The sequence below is a fragment of the Canis lupus genome, chromosome 24, assembly GCF_048164855.1.
Source record: "Canis lupus baileyi chromosome 24, mCanLup2.hap1, whole genome shotgun sequence".
In the NCBI taxonomy this organism is placed as follows: Eukaryota; Metazoa; Chordata; class Mammalia; order Carnivora; family Canidae; genus Canis; species Canis lupus.
This window is the reverse complement of record NC_132861.1, coordinates 18,455,420-18,475,345: the sequence shown is the minus strand read 5'-3', so window position 1 is coordinate 18,475,345 and position 19,926 is coordinate 18,455,420. Positions and strand designations below refer to the sequence as shown.

The following is a 19,926-nucleotide window of genomic DNA, read 5'->3' as shown; positions in this document are numbered from 1 at the left end:
GCAGTCAATTCCTTACTCCCTTACTCCCTTACTCCCTCTCGACCCAGGCAACCAGTGATCTGCTTTCTGTTAGTATAGATATGTTCCTTTTCTAGAGTTTCATGTCAAAGGACTTATACTGTATGTACACTATTTGTTTCACTTACATACATCCATGTTGTTGTATGTACTGGTAATTTTTTCCTTTTTATTGCTGAGTAGTATTCTATTGTATGGATATAATTTGTTTGTCTAGTCACTTGGTGAACACTTAGGTTGTCTCCAGTTTGGGGCTATTATAAATAAAGTTGTTATGAATATTCACATATAGGCCTTTGGGTAAACCTACGTTTTCTTTTCTTTGACTCTGGAATAAAAACATAGGACTGAATTGCCATGTCATATGCTGAGTATACATTAAGAAGCTACCAATTTTGTTTTCCAAAATGTGTGTATCATTTCACATTCCCATCAGCAATGTAAGAGAGCTCCATGTTTCATGTCTCAAAAACTTTTTTAAAAAAAGTCATAAAGTAGTCATTTATATATGTACTCAGTAGTTATCAATGGTAGGTCTAAGAAGTTAGTATGTACCAAATGCTGTGTTATATATTTATCTACATATTTTATCTTTTTCTTCACAAAAGACTCTAATACATTAAAAACATTTAACTTTGGCACATACCCAAAAGTTTATATGCACTGAGGTATTTTTTTTTTTAATATTGTCATCAACATTCTTGAAATGGAGTGAAATTTACTGGTTGTATGTCTTAGAGTTGTCTTGGAAACATATTTTCAGCTTTTCAAATAGCAAATTTCTGGAAAATCTGCATCCATTTATACCTATTGTAGTTTTTTCATTTTTCTCTATTCTTTATGAAGGCTTAAGTTTTTATTTTTCTTGTTCCTTTTGTGGAGGTAGGGGTGTATAAGAGTAATTTTTTTTTTATAAGAGTAATTTTGAACATATCTATGAGGCCCTTTCCATTTTATTTCCTGCTGAAATCATAAAAATAAAACTCTAAAAAATGTAGATGCACAAGCTCATTTCTCCCACAGGAATCTTATGCTCTATTCCATTACACTTTTTTCAAGGTTGTAATATAGAAAATTTAACACTTTTGAATGTATAAATGATTTCTGGACATTTCATATGTAAGCAGTGGATATAATTTTGATTTTTATGGAAATGTACATCACACAAGCATCCAAATGTTTTATGATAAACCAAAAATAAGTAGAATCTACTTACCTTAAAAAATTCCTTTTTCTCAACCATCTCATTACCATCTGCATCCAGCATTTTAAAAGCAACATGAAACCCAGTATGGGGTTCTGCAATTAAGTGAAAAGTGAATAGTTATTTAAATGTTGGTGAAATGCAAATTATTTACTGATCTATAGGTCTTCAAAAGCTTCCAGAAACTATTATACAAGTGCCTAAACAGAGAAAAAAATAATCTCTTCTCATAACAATTTTCAAAGGCTGATATGTTTTCCTGGCTGCGTTGTTCTGCTATTAAGTGCTTTGCTTCTCAAAGCAAAATTAATTTGAAAATTTATTTCTTTAACTCTACCAGGAGCTTTCCTATATTCTTATAGTAACTTGGTTATTTTCATACTGATTATTAGTCTTTATTTCCCTTTCTCAGAGTATGGCTTTTAAAAAATCTTTTTATTTTGAAGTAATTTTAGACCGAAGAAATGTTGTAAAGATAGTGTATAGTGAGTTCTCATATACTCTTCATTCAGCTTCCTCTAATGTTAACATCTTATATAACTATAGTATCATTGTCAAAACTAAGAAATTAACACCCGTAATAGCATTTTTTTTTTCATTTTTAGCATTTTTAACTGAACTACAGACTATTTAGATTTCATGTTTTTCCACTAATGCTATTTTTCTACTTTAGGATCAAATACAAGAAACCATGTTGCATTTAGTTGTTAGGTCTCCTTATTCTGTTCCAAGTTGTGAAAGTTTCTCAGTCCTTCCTTGATTTTCATGACTAATCTGAAAAGTACTGACCAGGAATTTTGAAGAATGTCTGATGAGGGATTTTTTTTAACATGTGAAGGCTAAGTCTGATTCTTCTCAACAAGTTTTTTAAGGAGACAAAGTTACAGGGAGCCATAGTACAAAGGGAATAGAAGGGCTAATCTAACCCAACAGTATCATTGTGTTAAAAAATAAAAACTAAGGTAGCAATAATGTTTTAATGATAAAGACATAAATACCAAATTTCCAAAACCTTGTTTGCTAAGAACAGATAATTCCACATGATCAGTGACAAAAACTGTAGGGTACTTACTAGTAAGGATTGTAAGCAAGAAAAGATACTCAGTATATGAAATCAGTCCTGAAAGAGATAAAATAAAAACATCAGAAAGTAAGTTTCAGGTTTAGAAGTAATCATACATAAATACTACACGCAAACTTCATTTAATTAAAAACACACATTTTTGGGGCATCTGGGTGGCTCAGTTGCTTAAGCATCTGAGTCTTGATTTCTGTTCAGGTCATGACTTCAGGGTCATGAGATCAATCCCTGTGTCTGGCTCTGGGCATGGAGCCTACTTAGGATTCTCTCTCTCTCCCCTCCGCCACCCACCCCCCTCAAAAAGAAGTGGGGGGAGAAAAAATAAGAACACACATTTTTACTTTAATTTACCTCTCTCTTTGGTATAGTGGAAAATTTCTGTAACAGAGAATTAAGTATAGTACTTATACTTAAAATGATACTATACTATTAAAAAAGGGGAATGGATGTTGGCTAGCAAATAATAGGTATCCAGCACAGGTTTTATTTGCACAGCACTTCATGCAATTTCTGCTCAAATTTCACTGTTCATAACATCTCAAGTGGAGCAAATTTAAAAATTCAGTTGAGTAAAACAAAGATCTCAATATATAAAAGGTCAAACTATATTATTGAAAATGAGGTAATTAAATCTTTGCAGCAGTAACTTGATTTTCCTTTGGGAAACCATTCCTTTCCCCTTCTCAAACATGCAGTTTTGGTAGGATGATTCATCCTCACCTTTGAAGGTAGATACTGACTGGCCTAAGTCAATCACTGTATTCTCAGTGAATCGGTACAGAGATGGCAAAGAGCTGACCCAAGCTAAGGAGCAGGTTGCAATAGTCTGGCTGCAGGGACTAGTTCAGGGATGGGCCTTGACCTAAACTGGGTCGCTTAGAGTGGAATTTCTGACAAGAATGCTTAATCATTCACTTTATTATTTTTTTTTTCCTTCCCCAACCCCCCTGGATTTTGATGATGTGAGAATGTTTCACTTAGGAATGTGAGGCAATGGAGAGAGTGCCTGGAACTGTCAGACAGCCAGTGTTTAGGGCCTGAGAATGCAGCCAATCTTTAATTGGCAGACCTGAAAGATGGATACTGGTGATGTCTGAGCCCTGGATTAAGTTGAACTTGAAGCCAGCTCTGTGTCTGGCCACTAGCTCTATGTCTGTCCTTACTAGCTCAAATAGATAGTGTCTAGTTTTCCGTGCTTGCAATGAAAAGAATAGCAATAAATATAAAACAATGTCTTATAAATCATGGCTTCCTGATAAGCTAAAAAATTTTTCCTTCTAGATCATAAATTTGATATAATAGCAAAATACACAATTAAACTTTATCATGGAAAACTTCAATCATACACAAAAGTAGAGAGAATATAATGAGTAACTTACATATCAACTTTAGTAATTATCAACTCATTGCAGATTTTATTTTATCTGTACTTCTTTTCACTCCCTTCCCCCCCACTTCGCACTGGATTACTTTTTTAAAAAAGATTTTATTAATTTGAGAGAGAGAGAGAGAGAGCGCGTGCACAAGTGAGGAGAAGGACAGAGGCAGAGAAAGATGCAGACTCCCTGCTGAGCAGGGAGCCCAATGTGGGGCTCAATCCCAGGACTCTGGGATCATGACCTGAGCTGAAGACAGACACTTAACTGACTGAGCCACCCAGGCACCACCTCTGTCCACCCCCTCACTGGGTTATTTTGAAACAAATCTAAATATCTTATTTCACAGTAGAAAATTCAAGCTTTATCTCTAAAAGTTCCCTCCTCACAAATATATTTGCCACACCTAAAAAATTACCAGTAATTCCTCAATATCATCAAACTCACATCACTTTTACAAATGTCCCTATTTCAGAAATGCTTTTTTCAAGTGTGCTCAAATCAGGATTCAGAAAATGTCCTTGGTTTGCACTTGGTCAACAGGTCTCAAGTCACTTTTCTTTACTGTGGTAAAATACACATAACAAAAAATTTACCATTTTAGCTATCTTTAAGTATACAGTGTAGTGGCATTAAGTCAATTCATTGTTTTGCAACCATTATCAGAACTTTTCATCATCATAAACTGAAACCCCATATCCATGAAACACTAACTCCATTTTTTTTCTGCCTCCAGCCCCTGTAACCTCTCTTCTGTTTTCGGTTGCTATGAATTTGCCTACTCTAGGGACCTCATACAAATGAAATCATATAGTATTTATCCTTTGTGTCTGGCTTATTTCACTTAGCATGTCTTCAAGGTTCATCCATATTGTAGTATGTGTCAGAATTTCATGCCTTTTTAAGGTTGAAAAATACTCCTTTATATGTATATATACTACATTTTGGTTATCCATTCATCTGTTGATGGACATCTGGGTTGTTTCCATTCTTTGGCTATTGTGATTAATGCTGCTATAAACACTGGTGTACAAGTATCTGTTTGAATCTTTGCTTTTAATTATTTGGGGTATTTACCCAGGGTGCAATTGCTGGACCATACGGTCATTCTGTGCTTAATCTGAGGAACCTCCATACGTTTTTCAAAAGTGGTGGTACCATTTTACATTCCAACCAAGAGTACACAGAGGTTATGATTCCTCCACATCCTGGTCAGCACTTGTTTTTTCTTGATAATAATGGTATTAAGTGGTATCTCATTATGGTTTTGATCTGCATTTCCTTAATGGTTAGTGATGTCAGGCATCTTTTGACGTGTAAATTAGTCAACTGTATATCTTCTTGGAAAAATGTCTATTCCAGTCTTTGCCCATTTTTTAACTGGGTTGTTTGGTTTTCTTGTTGTTGAGTTATAGGAGTTCTTTCTATATACTGGATTTTAACTCCCTATATATGATTTGCTAGTATTTTCTCCTTTCCTGTGGATTGTCTCTTCACTCTTTTGATAGTGTACTTTGATTCACAAAAGTTTTAGATTTTTCTTTTGTTCTCTGTGTCTTAAATCTTTTTTTTTCTTAAAGTAGGCTCCATGCCCAGTGTGGAGCCCAATGTGGGGCCTGAATTCACAATCCTGAGCTCAAGACCTGAGCTGAGATCAAGAGTTTGGATGCTTAACCAACTGAGGTGAATATGAATATGAAGCTGAATATGAAAACTAAATATAAAAATATGAAAATTAAAAAGTGAGAGAAATAACGTCCATATGGAAGAAGCAATGGGAAATAAGCCCACGATGGTACCCAGACATGAAGAATGAAGGCAGAGGGTGATGACAGTGGATTTGCCCTACTGGCTCCCAATCAAATAACACACAGAGTGAGGGCCCAAGTTCAGAGCAAGGCAGGTGAGGACTTTATCTCTAGGTAATTCAGTGTTGTAGTTGCAAATAACTTCAGGTACGCATTTTAAGTGACTTACATTTTTGTGCATTACGAACTTTATGTTTGTCTTTATCTTGGAGCAGGTGTAATTCTTTTTAATAAAAAAGTCCAGTGTCTTCAGATATTTTTCCTTAAAAATATTCAGTGTTTATATGGAAGGAGAATAAATTAAATGTTTTGTCATTATCATAATACCTGAGAGAAGTGCTCTAATATTAGTTGAAGGATTAAAGGATGAAATACTTTGAAATACCATCCCTTGGTAGACTAAAAAAAATGGAGAGTAGCTTTTTTCCCTTTCATTTTGAAGGGAGTACGGCAATGTGAAAAAAATGGCCAAACTGCTAGACTGACGTGGGCTTGGTGCCAAGAGGGGGCCTCATTCTTCTTTACACACACGTATGTGTCTCTACAATGGGACTTTGTGAGAAAGAAAATTCCAGTGTCTTTCTTTGAAATGCTGACTTAAATAAAAAGCTTGAATAAACAGAATTGAGATGATGTGAAAACAGCAACTACACTCCCAAGATAGATTATAAACAGTATGGTTCTACAATAGCATTCTAGGCATCTGCCCTCTGAAAATGCTTTTAAAGAAAACTGATACTTCAGAATATAGGAGAAACAGTTTAATATATGTATTTTTTAATTTAATTATAAAGTAAATGCTGTTAAGTGGCAATGTTTTAAAAGTACATGTTAAATAGGTATTTTAAATAATTATATATATTTTAAAGATTTTATTTATTTATTCATTAGAGACAGAGAGAGACAGAGGGATAGAGACAGAGAGAGAGAGAAAGAGGCAGAGACACAGGCAGAGGGAGAAGCAGGCTCCATGCAGACAGCCTGATGTGGGACTTGATCCTGGAACTCCAGGATCACGCCCTGGGCCCGAAGGCAGGCACTAAACCACTGAGCCACCCAGAGATCCCCTAAATAATTATATTTAAAAATTTGTTAATAAATCCTTAAGGAAAGGCCATTAGAAGACATGACTAAATTCTGTTATTTGCTATGCTTCTCTACAAACATTTTAAATTTGGAACCATTCTAAATATGACTCGCTACTAAGTGCAATTTTGAGAATTCTGTTTCCTAAAGAGAAATTAACATATCCATCATAAGAACATATTTATATATCTTGATGAATCTGATAAATACCTAGGAGGCAGAATTAGAAGGATTTCGTATCTGACTGCATGTGAAAGATGAAAATGGCAAAAAGAGAAAGGGTTCAAAGATATTTCTTGGGTTTTGATAAGGTAGGTGAAAAGTAGTACTACCAAATGAGACCAAGAAAACAAAGCGCTGATTTAGGGAGGACCGTGAGTTCAGTTTGGGATATGACAAACTCAAGGTAACTGAAAGACCCACAAGCAGGCATGTGGCAGCTGGTTTGGGTACAGAAGTCTGAAGCTCAGGAGAGTAGCCAGGGCTACAGATACTGAAGGGGTTTTGAGAGTTTGCAGCATTATCCATGGGTGCTAAACCAAGAGGAGAAGGAAAGCAGTAAACAAAGGACAGAGATCCTAGGGAGCACCAACACTTAAAGGGCAGGAGGAGGAAGAGAAACCAATAACAGAGATAGGTACCAAGAGAACTGAGACAATGTAGTTTCCAAGAATCCAAGAGAACTTGTGGCACATGAATTTGCCTAATAATAATAAAAAGATCTTTTAGTGACACTTGATCTCAAGGCACAGTGGAGGAGCTTTATATATATTATTCCCACCAGAACCATGGAAATAGATAGAGATTGTAACCTTTATTTTACAAATGAAGTAGATGTTAAAGAAAGTTACAAACTCAGGGTATCCAGGAATTATGGAGATCCACAGGTTCAGCCTATGACACTTCGCATCCTTAGGGACGGGTGCTCTTTTCTCAGCTACAGTATGATACAGTGGATGTGTCCGAGGGATGGAGAATATGAAGGGGTAGGATTGAGACTCCAAGCAGAGTGGAGTACAAGCAAGCATAAGAAAACCCACATTAAGAGAGACCAGCATTTGGAAGAATGGTGAGCTAGCAGTTCTTACCCTGCCCTTTCATGGCATTTCTAATTCTTCCTACGTACATAACAACCCTGCTGTTCCTCATTTTCCTGACAGCTGCTTAGTTTCCCTGTCAAGGTTAGGTCATCCTTTGAGTCCTGATTTCAGTCTTTTATTAATGAAGGCTGTTCTTTCATATCTCCTATGTGGTAGGGAGATATGTTTAAAAGTCTCCTCCTGCAGGTGCCCAGTGCAAATTACTTATTCCTTCTCATTGACTTTGAAATGAATGCTATCTATCTTATCTATACTTGCAGTCATTTATTCTTCCTGGATCCTCTTAAAGCCTCTCTCCCTTTCTCTCACTTATCATCTCCTTTCCTTTATTTCTCATACTAATAACTTCATGTACTTTGCATAAAGGAAAAAAACAAAGCTTTCTGCTGTGGACTTCCACTTTCTGTTTTTTCTAATAGGCCATCACTAAAGGCCTTCCCTCCACCTCCCCAGCCATCCAGAAATAGTGGCTTTTAATGCTTTTAGAAATCTTGGAGATGCACGATGCCCCTATTCATTCTGAGAATATAAATAACTCTCCAGCTACCTAACAGGGAGAGAGAACTATCCAATAGGAAAATGTGTGAGTAGGTTGATGAATTTATCTCCTTGACAGTTGGAAAGGTGTATATATATATAGAAAGAGAGACAGAGACAGACATATAGAGATCTATGTGCCTGTAACTGAAAGTTTAAAGAAGTTACTGAAAATCCTCCTCAATGCCTTCTGAAAACAAACATCTATTTTATCTCCCTTATGGCACAGACACAGTGAGGCTGGCAAAGACATACAGAGTCATAGTGCTGCTCCTGAAAACTAGAACCATGATTTCCAGAAGTGACCACACTCTAACAGAGTCCTGACTAAATGCCTCTCATGAGGATGCCTCTCTGACTTATATGCTGATATGCAGAACTGCTTCATGAATCTTGCTACTACAAGCAGAGGCTGAATGGAGAGAATAGTACCCTCAATTTCAAGAAGTGAATAAAACCTTTTAAAACCTTCCCTCCCACCGAAAGGAGAAAGGAATAAAGAAAATATACAGATATTTTTTCCTGTCTGAAACACATTTTAGAAACCGAATAATTGGGATCCCTGGGTGGCGCAGTGGTTTGGTGCTTGCCTTCGGCCCAGGGCGCGATCCTGGAGACCCGGGATCGAATCCCACATTGGGCTCCCGGTGCATGGAGCCTGCTTCTCCCTCTGCCTCTCTCTCTCTCTCTCTGTGTAACTATCATAAATAAATAAAAAATTAAAAAAAAAAAAAAAAGAAACCTAATAACTTTCTATCTGTGGGACCCAGGAAATTGAACAAAATCCCCTACCCCTGGACAAGCAGAACAGGACTGACTCTATTTTGGGCTGCACCCGCCTTGCGCTGACCTGCTTATTACTTAGGGCACTGCCCCTCCCTAGTCAAAGACCAGGACACACCCTCACCGGAAATCCGGCTCAGCGGACCAGCATGACTGTGCAACTTTCTGCGATCCCATTGGCCACTGGCCCCTATAAAGTTGCTAAGCCTCTTAGTCTCGGGGTCCAAGTACCTGCTCCGCTGCCTCGGGTATACTTGGGCCCAGTCTCGAGCTTGTAAAACCCTCGTGTGTTTGCATCCGTGTTGGCTCCTTGGCGGTTTCTTGGATTTGCGATCTTGGGCACAACACTATCTTCCCTTCAAATTTCACTGTTACTTACAAGGCTTCCATTATAGCCTGTTTTATGGAAGCTCCACCACTGTTTGCTACTTCTCTATACCAAGAAAATGAACTTTTGCTTACTGCTCTTAGAAATCTCAACTCCCACATCACGCTTTAGGTCTCAAAAATACCACCCTTCATTTGCCAGATGGCCTCCCACTTCCTTTAGTTTGTTACGTCTTGCCTTCTACTCCATTATCTCCTGTGAAACAGAGTTTCACATTCATGCTAGGGCTGACAAGTCAGCCTCTGTGTTCAAACTCACCTCATCAGAATGACCTGTTTGATTTCCCCAGTTTAGGTAGTTCTGGTTGAATTTCATCAAAGGAGACAAAGAAGATACCACTAGGATGGTAAGAACACAACACAAAACAAAGTATGGGGTACTATAAGCCAAGAGAAGGGACTAGTCTGACGTGAGAACAGGTAATAGCATCAGTACGGCTGGGGTCATAGGTGCCAAGAACACAGAATATCTTCACTGGATCTAATAACAAGGAGGTCACTGATGGTTTTGTTAAGAGTGGTGGTGTTAGAGGATGAGTACCAGACTACAGTGGGCTGATGGCTGAGAGGTGAGGAACTGAGCACAACACAAAACAAAGAGCTTGGCTATGAAAAGGGATTACAAAGTATGGAGAGAGTCACAGGAGGAATGTGTTTCCTTAAATATGGGAGATGTTCATAAGTTATTATGTAAGACGGGAATGATATGGTGCCCAGAAAGAGAATGTGGCAGGGGGAAGGAATGACACCAGAGTGGAGAAGCCTTGGGAAGACAACAGAAGAGGCCTGGGGCAAATACAGAAAGGCAGCACTATTTCTGCTATTGGGAACAGTACTTCTATAACAAAGTGAAGGTGGAAAAACAAACATAGTTGCCGGATGTGGATACAGCAGACTTGGAGGCATTCCTTCATGTAAAGAAAAAAATGCCTTTAAAATTCACTAAATTCTTCTCTGCATAGGATATACATCATAATGAATTTTACTAATTTTAACAATTATCTCCAAGATTGTGAACACAGAATATATGATATTAGAGATACATTCTTATAATCTATGGTAGGGTAGTGCAATTTAAAAAACTGTTTTGTGCTTAACTGCCAAGATCAGGTTTATTTAGTTCAATTAGCTTAATGCACTTTATAGGTTATGTACTTTGAAATAACTATACATCACATAAGATACGGTAATACAATGAATAACTTTAATTTAAATAATATCCAGTTCAGGAAAAGCAAAAATATTCCATAGGATAGTTGCAGGTCATTAAGCATTAAGCTGATAAAACGTTAGTTACTAGGAGGCAGAAGTTTTACCTAATATTATTTTAGAAATATTTTACATCAAAAGGAAGTGTTTTAATGAAAAAGAAGATAAAATTACTTGCTGATAATTTTCATTTTTTTTTCAGATGTAAACATTAGTGCTAGCTGGATTTAATTCTGTTGATAAAGTAATACCAATTAATTTTAACTGGGAAGATCAACAAATTATTGAAAAGTTTTAATTGGAAATATTTTTTAAAAAGATGTAGTTTTTGTACTTTCAATTCATAGAAAGGCTGACTCAAATTACATAACAAAGTCAAGGGACTCACTGAAATAGATCAGAATAATTTGTAATTATCATATTCTTATTAACATTATCAGCATGGCATGCAATTTTAAATGAGCGTCTGTTATGTGCTAAAGAACATTTTAGGCAACGTGCTATGCAAATGACCACACATAGATTTATCCTCTTAGAGAATTTATGGTTTAATTAAAAAATATGACAGACAGTACAGTGCAACAAAATGCAAAGAATGAAAGAGAACAAGATCTCTGGTGGTTTCAGAGATTACTTTCACAGAGTAAGACACCTGATGAGCAGGAAGTTGGCAGGTGAGGGAAGCCTAGCTGATATAGCAGGTGGTATTTGAGGCACTCCTGATAGTATGGAAGATTAGTTAATGCAGGAGATGAGGCTTGTGGAAGAAATTCTTTTCAGAAGTGAAGAGTGTTTCTAAGGTCTTTGAAAATAAGTCTCTCTTCTAGGTACTACAGATTAATCTCTAATCTTTTAGATATTTTTCTCTTAAAATAATCTAAACTTCAGTTTTTATTTTATGACTCTGTCTTAAAATAACTTTTAATAGAATTCCTAAAATTATATACTTATATTAATGATTTATAAAAATGCTGAATTAACCTACTCCTTATTCTATATTCTGCCACAAGGTCAAAATTACTCAAGAATTCTCCCCACCCTTCTTTCTTCCTATGGGAGGCGGGGGAGGGGGAAACAATCAAATATAAAATAACTGAGTTTATATCCATAGACATCACTCAAATTTTCACAACTAGAAAATACAATATTTTTCTTCAAATCCAAAATGTGTTTAGAAAGTATTTGTCAAGAAAAGATATCTCAAAGTTGTAGCTCTGAGCTAAATATCAGTATCTGGAGTTTAAATATGATTCCTAAAATCTCTGAAGTGCCAAATTACTGACAATGTCCTAAAATCTGTATCAACTACAATTTAAAAGGCATTACTTATTTTAACTTATTAACTCACTAATAAGAGGCCAAGATCCAGTTAATACTAAAATCTTACAAAAACATAGAGCAATTACAATGCTACTAATATTATCAGTTATATATTTCCAATGTGCCAGACACATAGTAAGGAAACGGAGACTAATTTGCCAAAGATCAGACAGGTAACTAATAGAGCTGGGAAGCTTAACGCCTATGCTCCTAAGCAGTTCAAGGAGATACTATAAACATTAAAAACATCTTGTTTTATTATATTCTTCAACAATCCCATAAAGGCAGGCATTACTCTCTTGTTTTAAAGGCAATGAAAATGACAATGAAAGAGATAACTTCCTGAGGACAGAAAGCCAGGAAAAATTTGAATTTAAGTCTGCTGATCCAGAACATATGCTCTTATTTATTACCTAGAGACTACCTCTCAGTAAACTGCCACTTAAAAAAGTAAGGAGATTTTTAACCTCTTTAAATACATGTTCTGGTGCTTACTGAAAGGAATCAGGTCAGAGGTGGGGTGGAGGGGTATAAAGATAATTAGACAGTTTAGTATAAGGAACTAATACTTGTAAAATAGACTTAAAGTTTATGTAGTCCACTAAATACACACTGAAGTGTGAGCAGGAATTGATACTAAAATAAGCAATCTGACTGCTACTGACTTCATGGAGCTGGGGTGCTGACATTTTAAAACTAACGTTCACATGCAAAAACAAGGCACAAACAAATGTTGACAAGACAGCATTGCAGATCTCTCGAGCTAATTGTCACAAGCCTTCCGTATTGAATAAACAGGTCAGGAGCCACTAATTTGGAAGTTGGCTTAATTCTCCAACTCCTTCAGAAAAGAGGAAAGAACATTATCACCAACTTCAGGTGAAGACTTTCTCTACTTATCACAGACTGGTCCTTATATAAAAAAGACCACGGGAGCAAAAGACGTGAAGAGAAATCTCACAGAGGAAGACATAGACATGGCCAACATGCACATGAGAAAATGCTCCGCATCACTTGCCATCAAGGAAATACAAATCAAAACCACAATGAGATACCACCTCACACCAGTGAGAATGGGGAAAATTAACAAGGCAGGAAACCACAAATGTTGGAGAGGATGCAGAGAAAAGGGAACCCTCTTACACTGTTGGTGGGAATGGGAACTGGTGCAGCCACTCTAGAAAACTGTGTGGAGGTTTCTCAAAGAGTTAAAAATAGACCTGCCCTGACCCAGCAATTGCACTGTTGGGGATTTACCCAAAGATACAGATGCAATGAAACGCCAGGACACCTGCACCCCGATGTTTATAGCAGCAGTGTCCACAATAGCCAAACTGTGGAAGGAGCCTCGGTGTCCATTGAAAGATGAATGGATAAAGAAGCTGTGGTCTATGTATGCAATGGAATATTACTCAGCCATTAGAAATGACAAATACCCACCATTTGCTTCAACGTGGATGGAACTGGAGGGTATTATGCTGAGTGAAGTAAGTCAATCGGAGAAGGACAAACACTATATGTTCTCATTCATTTGGGGAATATAAATAATAGTGAAAGGGAATAAAGGGGAAAGGAGAAAAAATAAGTGGGAAATATCAGAAAGGGAGACAGAACATAAAGACTCCTAACTCTGGGAAACGATCTAGGGGTGGTGGAAGGGGAGGAGGGTGGGGGGGCGGGGGGTGGGGAGTGACTGGGTTGTGGGCACCGAGGGGGGCACTTGACAGGATGAGCACTGGGTGTTATTCTGTATGTTGGTAAATTGAACACCGATAAAAAATAAAATTATTATAAAAAAAAAAGACCACGGGAGACCCTCTGCCTATTTGTACGAGAATATTCAAATATATCCCAGTGACACTGAAATGAAATTCAGCTTGAACAGACAGGACAGTAAAGCTAAATGCTTTTTATTTATTTAACAATTTTTATTTACAGTGTAGTTAACAGAGTATAAAATTGGTTTTAGGAGTACAATTTAGTGATTTATGACTTACATGTAACACCCAGTACTCATCCCAAGTGCCCTCCTTCATGCCCATTGCCCACTTAGCTCAGCCCCCACCCACCTCCCCTCCAGCAACCCTCCCCTTTGTTCTCTATACTAGAATCTCATGGTTTGTCTCCTTTTCTCTTTTTTTCCCCATCCCCTAATTCATCTATTTTGTTTCTTAAGCACAGATGAGTGAAATCATATGGTATTTGTCTTTGTCTGACTTATTATTTCACTTGGGATAATATACTCAGGCTGTATCCATGCCATTGCAAATGGCAAAATTTCAATATTTTGATGGCTGAGTAATACTCCATTGTACATATGTATATACACCATCACTTCTTTATGTATTCATCTATGGATGGACATTTGGGCTCTTTCCATAATTTGGTGCCTGCTGATAGTGCTGCTATAAACATCAGGGTGCATATATATGCCCCTTTGAATCAGTATGTTTGCATCCTTTAGGTAAATACCTAGTGCTGCAATTGCTGCATCACAGGGTAGTTCTGTTTTTAACTTTTTGAGGAATTTCAATACTGTTCTCCAGAGTGGCTGCACCAGCTTTCATTCCTACCAACAGTATAAGAGGGTTCCCCTTTCTCTGCATCCTCACAAAAATCTGTGGTTTCCTAACTTAATTTTAGCCATTCTAACTGGTGCAAGGTGGTATCATCACATCATGGTTTTGATTTGTATTTCCCTTATGATGAATGATGTTGAGCATCTTTTCATTCTGTTAGCCATCTGGCTGTCTTCTTTCAAAATGTGTCTATTCATGTCTTCTGCCCATTTCTTAACTGGATTATTTAATTTTGGGTTTTTTTTTTTTTTAAAGACTTTATTTATTCATGAGAGACAGAGAGGCACAGGCACAGGCAGGGGGAGAAGCAGGCTCCATGCAGGGAGCCTGATATGGAACTTGATCCAGGGTCCCAAGATCACGCCCTTGGCTGAAGGCAGGAGCTCAACCACTGAGCCACCCAAGTGTCCCAGGGAATGTCTTTCTATTTCTTTGTGTCCTCTTCAATTTCTTTCATAAGTGTTCTATGGCTTTCAGAGTACAGACCTTTTATCTCTTTGGTTACGTTTATTCCTAAGTATCTTATGGTTTTTGGTGTAATTGTAAATGGGATCAATCCCTTGATTTCCCTTTCTGCTGCTCATTATTGGTGTATAGAAATGCCATAGATTTCTGTATGTTAATTTTGTATCCTGTGACTACTGAATTTGTGGATCAGTTCTAGCAATTTTTTGGTGGAGTCTTTCAGGTTTTCTACATAGGGTATCATTTCATCTGCAAATAGTGAAAGTTTGACTTCTTCCTTGCCAATTTGGATGCCTTTTATTTATTTTTTGTTGTCTGTTTGCTGAGGCTAGGACTTCTAAGTACTATGTTAAGTAATAATGGTGACAGTGGGCGTCCCTGTTGTGTTCCTGACCTTAGGGGAAAAGCTCTTGGTTTTTCCCTATTGAGGATGATATGAACTGCGGGCGGGCCTTTATAATGTTAAGGTATGTTCCATCCATACCTACTTTGTTGAGTTTTTTTTTTTTTTAAGATTTTATTCGTTAATGAGAGGCAGAGAGAGAGAGAGAGAGAGAGAGAGAGAGAGAGAGAGAGAGATTGAGAGCGTGGCAGAGACACAGGCAGAGGGAGAAGCAGACTCTATGCAGGAAGCCTGACATGGGACTCGATCCTGGGTCTCTAGGATCAGGCCCTAGGCTGAAGGCGGTGCTAAACCGCTTAGCCACCTGGGCTGCCCTGTTGAGAGTTTTTTTTTTTTTTTTTTTTTTATCAAGAATGGATGCTGTATTTTGCCAAATGCTTTTCCTGTATCTATCGACAGTATTATATAGTTCTTATCCTTTTTAAAAAAATATTAGCATGGTGTATCAGGTTGATTGATTTGGAAATATTAAACCATCCTTGCAGCCCAGGAATAAAATCCCATTTGACTGTGGTGGATAATCCTTTTAATGCACTGTTGGATCCTACTGATTAGTATCTTGTTGAGAATTTTTGCAACCATGTTCATCAGGGATATTGGCCTATAATTCTCCTTTTTAGTGGGAGTCTTTGTCTGGTTTTGGGATCAAGGTAATGCTGGACTCAGAAATGAGTTTGAAAGTTTTCCTTCCATTTCTATTTTATGGAATAGTTAGAATAGATTTTAACTCTTTTTTAAATATTTGGTAGAATTTCCCTAGGAAGCCATCTGGCCCTGGACTTTTGTTTGTTGGGAGATTTTTTTACTATTAATTCAATTTTGTTACTAGTTTATAGGTCCATTCAAATTTTCTATTTCTTCCTATTTCAATTTTGGTAGTTTGTATATTTCTAGGAATTTATCCATTTTTTTCAGATTGCCCAATCTGCTGGTAAATAAGTTTTCATAATATTCTAATTGTTTGTATTTCTATGGTGCTGTGAGTTTTTTCATTCATTATTTTATTTATTTATTTTTTCTTTTTGATAAGGATGGTTAGGGGTTTATCAATTTTATTAATTCTTTCAAAGAACCAATTCCTAGTTTAATCGATCTGTTTTACAGGCTTTTTATTGTTTTCTTTTCTATAACATTTATTTCTGCTCTAATCTTTATTTCCCTTCTGCTGGTTTTAGGCTTTATTTGTTGTTTCTTTTCCAGCTCCTTTAGGTGTAAGATGAGGTTGTGTATTTGAGACTTTTTTTTGCTTCCTGAGGTAAGCCTGTATTGCTATACACTTCCCTCTTTTTTTTTTTTTTTAAGATTTTATTTATTTATTCATGAGAGACACAGAGAGAAGGGAGAGGGAGAAGCAGGCTCCATGCAGGCAGTCCAATGTGGGACCCGATCCCGGGACTACAGGATCATGCCCTGAGCTGAAGGCAGACGCTTAACTGCTGAGCCACCCCGGCGTCCCTATGCTTCCCTCTTATGACTGCTTTGCTGCATCCCAAAGATTCTGGACTGTTGTGTTTTCATTTTCATTTGTTTCCATGTTTTAAAATTTCTTCCTTAATTTCCAGGTTAACCTATTCATTCTTTCTAGGATGTTCTTTAACCTCCATGTGCCTGTGGTCTTCCCAAATTTTTTCTGGTGGTTGATTTCAAGTTTCAAAAGAGTTGTGGTCAGCAAATATGCATGGTATGATCTCAATCTTTTTTTGTATTTGTTGAGGCCTGATTTGTGACCTAGTAATGTGATTTATTCTGGAGAATGTTCTATGTATACTCGAAAAGGATGTGTATTCTTCTGCTTTAGTTTGAATGTTCTGAATATATCTGTTAAGTCCCTCTGGTCCAGCATGTCATTCAAAGCCACTGTTTGCTTGTTGATTTTCTGCTTAGATTATCTATCCATTGCAGGAAGTGGCATGTTAAAGTTCCCTACTATTATTGTATTGTTACAGTTCTTTATGTTTGTAATCAATTGATTTATATATTTGGGTGCTCCCAAGGTAGGGACATAAATATTTACAATTGTTAGATCTTCTTGTTGGGGGGATCCCTGGGTGGCTCAGCAGTGTAGCGCCTGCCTTTGGCCTGGGGCGTGATCCTGGGGTCCCGGGATCGAGTTCCGCATCAGGCTCCCGGCATGGAGCCTGCTTCTGCTTCTGCCTGTGTCTCTGCCTCTCTTTCTCTCTCTGTGTCTATCATGAATAAATAAATAAAATCCTGTAAAAAAAAAAAAAGATCTTCTTGTTGGATAGACCCTTTTATTATGATATAGTAACCTTCTTCATCTCTTGTTACAATCTTTGGTTTAAAATCTAGTTTGTCTGATATAAGGATGGCTATTTCAGCTTTCTTTTAATGTCCATTAGCATGATGAATGGTTCTCCATCTCTTCGCTTTCAGTCTATAGGTGTCTTTAGGCCCAAAGTGAGTCTCTTGTAGGCAGTGTATAAACGGGTCTTATTTTTTTATTCATTCCCATACTGTATGTCTTTTGATTGGAGCATTTAGTCCATTTACATTCGGAGTGATTACTGACAGTAATGAACTTAGTGCCATTGTATTACCAGTAAAGTTGTTTCTGGAGATTTTTTCTGTTCCTTTCTAGTCTTTGTTGCTTTTGATCTTTCTTTCCTACTTGAAGAGTTCCCTTTAATATTTCTTGCAGGGCTGGTTCAGTGGTCATGAACTCGTTTATTTTTTGTTTGTCTGCGAAACTCTTTATTTCTCCTATTATGCCTTGTTGGATAAAATATTCCTGGCCCCATTTTTCCCACTCCAAATGTTGAATATATTATGCCTCTCCTTTCTGGCTTGCCAAGTTGTTGTTGTTTTTTTTAAAGATTTTACTTATTTATTTGAAAGAGAGAGAGAGCAAGTGCACAAATGGCAGGGGGAGGGGCAGTGTAAGAGGGAGAAGCAGATTCCCTGCTGAGTAGGGTGCCTGATGTGGGGGGGATCACAACCTGAGCCGAAGGCAGACATTTAACCAACTGAGCTACTCAGGAGCCCGTGGCCTGCCAAGTTTCTGTGAATTAAGTCTGCAGCTTGTTATGCTTTGTAAATTAGGGATTTCTTTTCCCTTATTCTCAGGACGTTTTCCTTATCTCTGTATTTAACAAATTTTACTAAGATATGTCTTAGTGTTGGCCTGCTTTTGTTGATTTTGATGGGAGTTCTCTGTGCCTCTTAGATTTGGATGTCTGTTTCTTTCCCCAGATTAGGTAAATTTTCAGGTATATTTTCCTCAAATAAACCTGGTGCCCCCTTTTCACCTCTTCTTCTGGAACTCCAATGATACAAATATTATTATGCTTTGTTATGCTGAATTCCCTAAGTCTACAATCGTAATCCAATATTTTCCTTTCCCTCTTCTTTTCAGCTTATTTTCCATAATTTTATCTTCTATATCACTTATATGTTCTTCTGATTCTTCCATCCTTGTGCTCATTACATCTAGTGGATTTCATATTTCAGTTACAGCAGTTTTTATTTTGGCTTGACTGGTTTTTAGGTCTTTTATCTCTGTAGTAAGGGACTCCCTGGTGTCTTCTATGCTTTTCTCAAGCTCAGCTAAGTAGCCTTATGATTGTTGTTTTAAATTTTGATTCAGGCATCTTACTTAGAGCTGTTTCAATTAGATACCTGACCATGACCTTTTCTTGTTCTTTCTTTTGGGATGAATTACTCTGTCTTTGCATTTTGTCTAGGTCTTTGTCTTCTGTGTGTTAGGAAAGCTTGTTATGTTCCCTGCTCCTGAGGGTAATGGCTATATGCCTAGCACTTCAGGAAGTGTCTCTGATGTATGCTGTATGCACTTTGCTCTTGTGTTTTGGCTGCTCTTCCCTTCAGATCAGTCCTCTGTGGAGTTTCTCCTTGCTTGCTCTGGGGAGTGTTTAGACCTTGTCCAGTGTTTGGCAAGTTTTAATTATGTGTGCTTTGGTCTGCTTGTTAAGAGGCTAGATCCTGTTTCCACCAGAGCTGAAGCACTCTATGGTCAGTAGGCTTGGTGTATGTGTGTGTGTGGGGGTTGTGCTGTTCTTCTGGGGGAGGGGGCCCACTCCTGCTCTGGTTCTCAGGCATGCCTGCCTTAGTAAAAAAGCACTTGCAGAGTGCAGGGTGGTGGGGCTTGGAATAAGCAGCTTGGATTTGGATGTCTGTGGGTACTGTGCTGTTTGCTCACTGAAGTCAGACCATGCTGATGGACAGGGGAGAAAAATGGCATCAGTCAGGTCTTTCCTCCCTGGAGTGGGGAGTTTGCACTACCACCACTGTCCAGAAAGCCCTCATAGAAAAGCTATCAATCTTTCCTTTGTTACCTAGACATCCCCCAGATCTCTGCCTTCACCCTGTCTGTGCCCACCTGGCAGCACAGTGCTCCTGTGTTTTATTTCAGAAAGACTGGGTTTGAAAACCTCAAATTTTAGAGACTAGGCATGATGCAGACTCACTCTGATCCTCTGGGGAAGGGTCTTGTTGCGCTGTGGCTGGTGCACGTTTGTCCCAGAAGGGCAGTCACATGAATGTGACACACACACACACACACAGAGAGAGAGAGAGAGAGAGAGAGAGAGGGAGG

The 19,926-nt window shown here is 37.7% G+C and overlaps 1 protein-coding gene across 3 annotated transcripts in view; it reads right to left on the bottom strand.

The window, feature by feature from the left end:
* Window positions 1-19,926, bottom strand: part of MICU2 (mitochondrial calcium uptake 2) — a 126,076-nt gene that overhangs the window by 44,791 nt on the left and 61,359 nt on the right. For all 3 annotated transcript variants that reach the window (XM_072795786.1, XM_072795787.1, XM_072795788.1), the window contains 2 exons: window positions 2,295-2,342; window positions 1,235-1,317 (listed from right to left, as the gene is read on the bottom strand). In XM_072795786.1, the coding sequence (XP_072651887.1) occupies window positions 1,235-1,317; window positions 2,295-2,342 (131 nt within the window). The remainder of the gene's footprint in view (window positions 1-1,234; window positions 1,318-2,294; window positions 2,343-19,926) is intronic.